The sequence below is a fragment of the Prinia subflava genome, chromosome 19 (assembly GCF_021018805.1).
Source record: "Prinia subflava isolate CZ2003 ecotype Zambia chromosome 19, Cam_Psub_1.2, whole genome shotgun sequence".
In the NCBI taxonomy this organism is placed as follows: Eukaryota; Metazoa; Chordata; class Aves; order Passeriformes; family Cisticolidae; genus Prinia; species Prinia subflava.
This window is the reverse complement of record NC_086265.1, coordinates 11,858,875-11,868,366: the sequence shown is the minus strand read 5'-3', so window position 1 is coordinate 11,868,366 and position 9,492 is coordinate 11,858,875. Positions and strand designations below refer to the sequence as shown.

General features: G+C 64.1%; 1 protein-coding gene across 2 annotated transcripts; it reads left to right on the top strand.

The window, feature by feature from the left end:
- Positions 1-2,510: 2,510 nt before the first annotated feature.
- TESC (tescalcin) lies at positions 2,511-8,855 on the top strand. 2 transcript variants are annotated; one of them, XM_063416469.1, is made up of 8 exons: positions 2,552-2,780; positions 6,302-6,371; positions 7,274-7,354; positions 7,578-7,717; positions 7,793-7,854; positions 7,938-8,045; positions 8,459-8,506; positions 8,606-8,855. In XM_063416469.1, the coding sequence occupies exons 1-8, from the start codon at positions 2,723-2,725 to the stop codon at positions 8,681-8,683; spliced, it is 645 nt and encodes a 214-aa protein (XP_063272539.1). In that variant the 5' UTR covers positions 2,552-2,722; the 3' UTR covers positions 8,684-8,855. The 2 variants fall into 2 exon arrangements, with proteins under 2 accessions (XP_063272541.1, XP_063272539.1); XM_063416471.1 differs by lacking the exon at positions 7,938-8,045 and having other exon boundaries at positions 2,511-2,780.
- The last annotated feature ends 637 nt before the right edge of the window (positions 8,856-9,492 follow it).

The window sequence follows — 9,492 nt, the reverse complement described above, 5'->3', positions numbered from 1 at the left end:
CAGCCAGCAGGGCCCGTTCTGTCCCTCCTTTGGGGCACTCTGTGCTCATACTGTGAGGGGTATGGAGAAAGTGACTGGTGTGGCCTGGGGTGCAGAAGGGGACAGGCCTGGGTACTCAGGGCAGCCCAGCACCCTGGAACTAAACCCTCATCCCTCTGGCAGGAGTTTTGGAGGAACTGTGACCTCAGCCAGCTCTGCCAGCCCTGGGTGCTGCCCACATCCATACCTGGGCTGTGGGTGTTGGGGTCACCCAGAGCACCAACACAGCCTTAGAGGTGCCAAATTTGGGGAAGACTGGGCTGCTCAATGGGTTTTCCACACAGCCGAAGCCCAAGGTCCAAGCCAGATTTTGGGATCTGAGACAACCCCAAAGGGAATGGTGAGTTCCCTTGGTTTCCCCTTTGGGAAGGGTATCCCCACTGCCTCCAGTGCTGCTTGCCCTGGGTGGAGTCTTAAGTCTTGGTGAGGAGAAACTCCCCTGTGAGCACCTGCTGCTGTGGGAGGCCTCACCCCAGCATCCAGGGTGGCCAGGGAAAGCTGGAAATCCCCAGGGTGCATCCAGGGTGGCCAGGGAAAGCTGGAAACCCCAGGGTACATCCAGGGTGGCCAGGGAAAGCTGGAAACCCCCAGGGTCCCTGCTGGAACAGCCTCTTGGAATGCACCTGGGTTCCCACAGGCTGCACATGCACGGTGCAGCACTGTGGGAACACCTCTGTGGGGCGGTGGGTGACATTGGGGGTTCTCCTGAGCCCCCTCCCCTGTTGGCAGCACAGGCATAGTCACCTTTTCCCTGAGGGGACAGCAGTGGATCCCCAAAGCTTCTTGTGTCTGTGGGTGATGTGGGATCCGTGGTGTCCATGTCGAAGGTGGTGCTGGTGCCATCCCCAGGGATTTGTCCTGTCCTGTCCTGTGTGGAGCTCTCTCAGGAAGGTGTGTGTGGCTTTCTGGAGAAGCTGGAATTGCCTCCCTTCTCTCCCACCAGGTGCAAAGCCTGGCCAGGTCACTCCTGTGCAGTGCCAAAGTCCTGGGGAGCAGGGGGTGAATTCACTGCAGGTCATGCTGTGTTCTCCCTTCCCTTTCTGTGTCACCAGCCCCATCCTGGGGACAGACCAGCCCCGGTGCTGTCAGGTTAAAATCCAGAGGGTGAAGGAAAAAATACAGGATGGGGAAGAGGAGGCTGGGAAGGGGCAGAAAGTGAGAACTCACTGTCTGGAGCGTAAGTGAAGCCAGGGCTGGTTCCAAGCTTTGCCACTGCACGGTGGCACTCAGGGATGTTCCAGGCAGTGCCATTCCCAGGCTGCCTCTGGCAGGGAGCGAGTCCTGTGGGCAGCAGCATCCCTGGGAGGTTTGTCCACCCTTGGAGGCCGAGGGCTCGATGTGCTGCTGCTCCAGGCCAGGCTGAGGAGCTGCTGGTGCCCTCCAGCAGCAACGGGGCAGGGAGGGACAGCTCCTGGATCCTCCTGGGAAGCGCTTCCAACCCTTTGGAGCCATCCTGACCCGCAGGGACACACCGAGAGCCCCCTGGCACAGCCGAGGGCAGGGAGTGAGGCCCTCCCAAACCAAAGGAGTTTGTTTCCAGTCTTTGCAGGAAAACCAAGCCCCAGGATGCTCCAGACCAGCCAGCCCTGCCTGGGGCCAGGGAGAGCTGTGTCCTCTGGGGCAGGAGGATGAGGAGGAAAGGGCAGCTCTGGGCTGGAGAAGGGTCCCTGGGTTCTCCTGGTCCCTTCCAGGCCACCTCCACCTGCACACCTCTACCTGGCTCCAGGTACTGTCCTGAGCCATTCTGGGCATCTCCAGGGGTATCCCAGCCCTGCGGGCCCTGCCTGCCTCCCTGCTGGCCCTTCCCCTGTGGGGGACACAGGGACTGTGTCAGCAGGGTCAGAGTGCTGCATGTATTTCCCCCCTCCTGCCCTCCTCCTCCCGCCTGGAAGTGCCTGGGCAGAGCACTATTCCACAGGGGATGGAAAACTGCTGGCCCAGGAAAGGAGGGTGAGGAGCCCTGAGCCCCAGGGCCCCTGACACGGACGGCTGAGAGGTTGCAAGATGGGGACATCTCTCCTTTCTCCGTTTTTATTTATAAACAGGTATTTTCCTGGACAGCTGCAGGCTGGAAATGATTTCATTCCTTTCCTGTTTATATTTGGCTTTAAACAAATAAACAACACTGACTTGCTACCTACTGCCGCGGTGTGCTGTGCTCTCTGAGCTGCTCCCAAACCCCCGCCTGCACTCCTGGAAGGGCTTTGCTCTTCCCTGTGCCCGGGGGAGGGTGACGTGTCCCTGCCGGTGTGGCGGGGAGGGAGATGGTGACAGACTCCCGGCTCTGCCCCGGGCTCTCCCCCCGTATGGGGGTCCTGGGTCACCTCTGTGCGTCTCCCGTGTCCCTCCCCCCGGGGGCACGGCCCGGGCAGTGCCAGGGGCAGCCGGGGGGTTCAGGTGGGAGCTGCTGCAGGGGCGACCCCGGCCCCCACTCCCGCTCCGGGGTACGCGGGGGCAGCTCTGCGCCCTTCCCCGGGCCCGCCCCGGAGCCGGGCGCTGCCGGCGCTGCCGGGGCTGTCCCCGCTGCCCAGGCTCGCACCCCGCGGGCCCCGCGCTGCCTCGGGGCGGGGGCGCGCAGGGACCCGGGGCCGCCGCGCCGCCACCGCCTCCCCGCCGCGCCCGCCCTTAAAAGCGGCGGCGGCTCCGGTGCAGCGCCCGCGGCGCCGCTCCCGGCACGGCCGGGATGGGCTCCGCGCACTCCGTGCCCGCCGAGATGCGGGAGCTGGCCGACAGGACGGGCTGTGAGTACCGGGCACCCGCGGGCACCTCGGCCGCTGCTCCCCAGCCTCGCCCGCCGCACCCGGAGCCCCCGGCCCCGCCGCCGGGGGGGACACGGGCTCCGGCCCCGCGGGGGACACACCGCCCGCGGGGTGCGGGACGTGTCACCCGGGGGGAGGGGAGGGTGCAGGAAATGTTACCTGGGTCGCCAGGGGGCTGCGGGAGGTGGCGCTCGAGCAGGGGAGGGGGTGCAGGACGTGTCGTGTCACCCGCGGGGAGGATGCAGGAAATGTCACTCGGGGAGGGTGCAGCGGTGACACCCGGGGGATGGAGCGGGGGAAGGGGACAGGGGATAAGAGGGGGGGTGTAGGGCTGTCACCAGAGCGTGCCAGCATGTCACCCTGGGCGTGCAGCCGTGTGCCCGGTGCCACAGTGCCACCAGCCGGGGCGTCGAGCGGCCACACGTGCGAGCCCAGCCGGGCTCTGCCGCCCGCGCCACCGCGCAGGGAATTGTCCCCACACGGCCGCTGTGCCCCGGGGCCACCGCGCCGTGACACCCCCGGGGCTGCTTTGGGATTGAGGGAGCAGCAGGGAAAGGAGCAGGGGCCGGGGCGTGGGGCGGGGGGGCCGTGTCCGTCCCGGGAAGTGTCACCGCCCGGAACGGGGAGAGCTCCGGGCACCGCGATCGGGGGCTCCCGCCCGGATCCCCCAACTCTGGCCGTGCTGAGCCGCTGCCGTGGAGGGAGGGCTGAGGGGCAGCTCTGCCAGAGGGTCTGTGGGGGCCCAGAGGGTCTGTGACTGTCCCCAGTGCTGCTGCTGCTCCTGGGGTCACATCCCTCTCTTCCTCTCCTCTTCCCTTAGGGAGGGCTGAGCCCTCCGCACCCCCCTGAGCACCCCGGGGCTCACTCAGGAGCCTGGGGAGCCCGCGGGGTGCCAGCCTGGCAGCCCAGGGTGGGAGGAGGTTTTTGGGGAACGCCCTGGCCCGGGGACCCTCAGCAGCACCCCCGGCACAGGCAGCACTGCCCGTGGGAGCTCCTGCCCCGGCGCCCCGTGAAACAACCCCAGGGAAGGGTTTGCAAGGGCAGCACCCAAAAATCTCATCAAAACCAGAGGAGGGGGGGCAGGGGGAGCCCGTAACACCGAGCCGTGACTGGGGTGCACGTCCTGTGCTCCCCGTGGTATTCACAGGGCTCCCACTGTGCTGTGTCTGCTGCCAAAATCCCTGGGAATTCCGGGGATTTGCAGCCCTGCTGCTGCGGTCCGGCACTGCAGCCACGCTTGGTCCCGTGGGAGGAGCAGGGGCAGGGCAGAGCCTCCTGGAGGTGCCCATGGCTTGTTCCTTGTCGGAGCCCGAGGGGCTGCTCGGGGCCTGCTCCCCTCCGTGTGCTCCAGCCCAAAGCTGCAGCCGGGTCTGGCCGGGGTGAAGGGGCTCCTCCCGGGATGCTGTGGCCATTCCCTGCAGCCAGGCTGGTCCCACAGGGAGGGCTGAGCCCCCCCAGTGCCCCTTTCCCTTTGCTCAAGCAGCACCAACCATGCAAGGCTGGGAGCAGCAAGCCCGGCTCCCTTTGGTTTAAATCCTGTTTTTCCCCCACTAGCAGAGGCTGCCGTGCTTGGACACGGGCCTGCAGCATCAGGATGCTTCTCAGGGACACGAGCAGCCTCTGCTGCCCTTGAGCCAGCCCTTCTTCCAGCAAAGCCTTTGCCTTTTCTGCAGATTTTCCCTTTTTTTTTCTGGAAAGCAGCCAAGCGCTGCCACCTTCACAGGACAGAGCGATGCTGGGAGACCTGGGACTGGGGAGAGAGGGAGGGAAAGCCTCATCCAGCCCTCCAGGGCTGCCCCAGCCATGAGCATCCGGCCACTGAGCCCAGCTCTCTGTCCTCTTGCTGCCTGGGACATTTTTCTGAGACATCAAAGCTTTTTGGTGCTCCCCCAAGTCCCAGATGCTGAGGGCTTGGTGGCCCAGCTGCTCCCATGGTGACAGCGATGTCGTCAGGGCAGAGGGGGAAAGGTCACTTCTCCGTGGCCAAAATTGGAAAGCCAAGTCCGGGGAAAGTTTCCTCGGGTGGGTGTGAACAGCAGCAGAGCAGCGGCCGGGAGGGATGAGGAGAGAAAACATCCAGGGGATGGAGCAGGGGGGCCTGGGCAGCATCACCTGGGAGCCAGCGGGGTCCAGGGGGGAATAAAGGGGGATTGAAGCCTGTCCTGCAAAGGTGCAGGTGAGATCCAGGCAGCCCCAGCGCCCCAGGCAGCCCCAGCCCCGCTGGGTTTCCAGGCTGTGGGCACAGGGCTGTGAGGGCTCAGCCCCGCTGGGTTTCCAGGCTGTGGGCACAGGGCTGTGAGGGCTCAGCCCCGCTGGGTTTTCAGGAGCTGTGAGGGCTCAGCCCCGCTGATCAATAGGGTTGCTATTTCCAGGCTGTGAAGCAGCGGTCGGGAAAGCAAAGGACATTATTTAAACATCATAAAAGGGAGCGAGGGAGGCAGCTCAGCCCAGCTCTGACCCTGCTGGTTTGCTGCAATTAACCCTTTGCAACCCCTCAGCGCTGCTTCAGTGTGGTTTTCTGGCTCTCCACGATGCCAGCAGTGGCTGATTTCCAGCTGCTGGGGCAGCCCTGCCCCGTGCCCGGCCCCAGCCGGGGCTGCAGGAGCCTGTGGGCTCAGCTGGTGCCCAGACAGACCCCCCAGGTGACACAGACACAGCTCCAAAGCACTTCCCCGGTGCCTGGGAATGGCCCCTGTCAATATTTGCACAAGAGTCAGGCTCTGGGGGGGTTAGAGCTTGGTGAAAGCCCCTGGAGAGCAGCTGGGGAGGATAAACTCACCAGTGCAGGGGATCAGGGCAGTGGGGAGGTGCTGCTGAGCCCCAGGCTGGAATCCCGGCCCTTGGGGGCTCGGAGGGAGCTGCTGGTCCCCCCTTGCAGCCCTGCCCCAGGCTGGGGTTGGTGCATCCCTGGGGCAGTGCCCACCCCCTTGGTTTGTGCTTCACCCTGAGCAGTGGCAGCAATTTCAAAGCCAGGGGTTGATTTTGGGGGGCTGCTGCACCCCTTCCGTGTCCTTTCCCCTTCCCTGGCAAGGGGAAGGTGGCTGCTGGCAGGATTGCTGATCCCAGGGTTATTTCCTGCAGCAGCCACGGCTGTGGGCACGGAGGCAGAGATGTCCTGGGGCAGGGGACAGGAGCTCTGCCCACGGTGCCAACAGCCCCAAAAGAAATGCCAGGCCTGTTCCAATGGCCTGGCACCAAGGATCCTGACCTGGTGGAGGGATCCCCCTGTGCCATTCCATGCCATGCTGGGCCAGGGGATTTCCTGCAGGCTGGGCTACGGGATTTCCAGCCCTTGGCACTCTCCCTGCAGCCAGCACAGGGCACCCGGACACAGACAGGGCTGTGTCCACAGCTCCTGCAGGGCTGCACAGAGCCACCACAGGGAGCTGGGGGTGGCACAGCTGTGCCAGGAGTGCCCTGCTGGGGGTGGGAACAGGCACCGATGGGTGTCCCGAGGGTGCCCCGGGGCTCAGCCCCTGTCACCTCTCTGCTTTCCCTGGCAGTCACCTCTGAACAGATCGAGCACCTGCACCGGCGCTTCAAGCAGCTGAGCCAGGACCAGCTGACCATCCGGTACGGCAATGCCAGCCCCATGGGAATTCCAGGCAATTCCAACCCCAGCAGTTCCAGCCCCACTGTAATTCCACAGCCCTGTGGGAATTCCAGCCCCACTGTAATTCCAGCCCCACTGCAACTCCAGCCCCACTGCAATTCCAGCCCCATGCTAATTCCAACCCCACTGCAATTCCAGTCCCACTGCCAGGGCCACCCCCAGCGTCTCCCCCAGGCTGCCCAAGGGTGCCAGTCCAGGGCTGGCATTCCGGGTGTCCTTCCCGGCCGTGCTGGGCCAGCTCCTGCAGCGTGGCCCTGCAAACATCCCAAGGGAAACACGCAGTGACAGAGTGGGCTCGGAGCAGGGGCACTCCTGACAGACACCTCGTCATCCCCCTGCTCTCAAATCCATTCTGGGGAGGGAAGGGGGGCTGCAGTTGCTCTGGTCCCTCTCCTCGGTGGCTGCACAGGGAATTGTCCCCCCGGGAGAGCTCCGAGCTCCCGCTGCTCCCTCCTGCCAGGGGTTATTCCTTGGCTCCTTTGCTTTATAAATCGTGGAGAGAAAAGGCCCAGCATGGGCTCAGCACGGGGCTGAGGGGAGGGTGCACAGCAGGATCTCCCTCCTGTGCCTTGGTGAGCCCTGTTCGAGGCCTTTATCCTGGGAAACTCTGAAATCCACGGCAGGTGGAGCTGTGCAGAGGGCCAGGGTGTCATCCCAAGAGCTTCCCTGTTTTAGTGGGACAAAATCCCTAAGCACAGACTTGCTCTCAGTCCGAACAGAAGCAAAACAGGGTTTTTATCCAAAAGCTCTTTGTTTTTCCATGATTGCTTTGGAAGGAGGGGGTTGGGTCCCTCAGGAGCTGTCAGGGCTCTCCCTCCTCCCCACCCCCCTCACTCCTGGGCTCTCTGTGTCCCCTTTGCAGCAAGGAGAACTTTGACAGCATTCCCGACCTGGAGTTCAACCCCATCAGGGGGAAAATCGTCCACGCCTTCTTTGACAAGCGGTGAGAGCCCCCAGCACCAGGGAGGGAATTTATCCTCTCGGGATGAACGGGGTGGGGCTGGGCAGGGATCTTCTCCCTAAAGCCTGGGGTGGGACCAGGTGGAAAATGAGACCTTTGAGGTAAATCTTAGGGACAAACCAGCCCCAAAGCCTTGCTGGGGTGTGATGGGCTTGGGAGGGGCTGTCTGGGGGCTCCCCATCACCCCGGGCTCGGGTGCCCCCAGGAACCTGCGGCAGGAGTCGGACGGGCTGGCGGACGAGATCACCTTCGAGGACTTCCTGACCATCATGTCCTACTTCAGACCCATCGAGATGAACATGGATGAGGAGCAGCTCGACCGCTTCCGCAAGGAGAAGCTGAAATGTGGGGCTCTCCCGGAGCTGGGGTTTGGGGGGGTTGGGGGGAAGGGGCTGCCCTGACCCTGCCCTGTCCCCCCAGTCCTGTTCCACATGTACGACTCGGACCATGACGGGAAGATCACACTGCAGGAGTACAGAAATGTGAGAGTGCGGAAATGCAACGTGGACTCCCCCTGCCCCATCCCCCCGATGGCCAGGCCTGGGGCTGACCCTCTGCCCTGCAGGTGGTGGAGGAGCTGCTCTCAGGGAACCCCCACCTGGAGAAGGAGTCGGCGCGCTCCATCGCCGACGGGGCCATGATGGAGGCTGCCAGCATCTGTGTGGGGCAAATGGTGGGAGCCTGTGTGGGAGCTGCGCCCTGCTCTGCCCCGGCACCGAGGGGCTCTGCTGGCACCCAAAATGGGGCTGGAAGGTGTCCCTGCCTCCCAGGGCATCTCCCTGTCCCAGAGCTGCTTTGGCTGGAGATGTTTTTGCAGGCAGCAGCTTCCAGGGTGCTGTTTTCTCGTGAGAGGAGCCCAGGGGGGATCAGCAAACAGCGTCCCATGAACCCCCATCCTCACTGCTTATGGAAAAGCTGCTCCTTGAAGCCGTGGGGGTTTGGGGACCAGCTTTGGGCTGGCCTCGGGGTACAGGGCAGGGCCAGCACTGGGGACCCAAGGGAGACGTGTCCCTGAGCCCCAGGGGACATCCTTGGGCCACCCCCACCCCCTGGGGCAGCTGCGATTTTCCTCTCTCACCGCCACAGGGCCCGGACCAGGTGTACGAGGGCATCACCTTCGAGGATTTCCTGAAGGTCGGTGCCACCTCTGCCCGTGTCCCCGGGGGGAGGGGCCTGGCTGGGCACAGGGACCCGGGTGTGGCCCCGGCCCCGCTCAGCCCCGGCCCCCGGCAGATGTGGCAGGGCATCGACATCGAGACCAAGATGCACGTCCGCTTCCTCAACGTGGACACCATCGCCCACTGCTACTGAGGGGAGCAGCAGCACCAGGAGGAGGAGGAGGAGGAGGAGGAAGAGGACCCAGCAGCAGCTCCAGGTCCTGGCACCTGGCTCCCAGCTCCATGGCTGTGCCACACTGGGGCTGCCCTCTGCTCTCTACAAACATCAGAGGTTTTATCTGCAATAAAAGATATTTCTCTTTTTAGTCCTCGCTGAGCAATACTCTGTCCATCCATCACTCCATGGTGGAGTGTTTCCCTGAGCAGAAAGCCTCCACAAATCCTGGCTGTCCCACAAATCTGCATTTTTAGCCTCTGCCCCGTGCTGCTGTGGGGAAGGAGCTGCCTCGCTCGGGCTGTGGGCAGATGGGGATGCTGAGGGGCAGGAGGTGCAGGCAGCACCGCAGGGACCACACCCCACTCTGCATCCTGCAGGGGCAGCGCCACAAGGAGCGCTCCCGGTGGGATGCCAGGGCAGCCCCGCGGGCTGTGCCCGCCCGGAGGAGCAGCGGGGACGCGGGGACGCGGGGACGCGGGCTCCTGGCAACCAGGTGGCTGCTGCCCCCACATGTTCCCGCTAGAACATGTACCGGAGACCGGGGGTTGTTTACGGTATTAATAACTGGATGGCTCCAGGCGGGTTTCTGTCTCTAAGGCAGCCTGAGCCGGGGAGGGAGGGAGGGAGAGAAAAAAGGGCAAAGGCTATTTTTAGAAAAGCAGGGAAGATTTACTTGTTTTATCAAAGAGCAGCTTTCCCTGGTGACAGGAGCGGGCGGGGGAGCAGCACAGCCGCAGGGGAGGGGTCCCGCTGTCACCCCCTGCATCCCTGCGGCACCCAGCGCA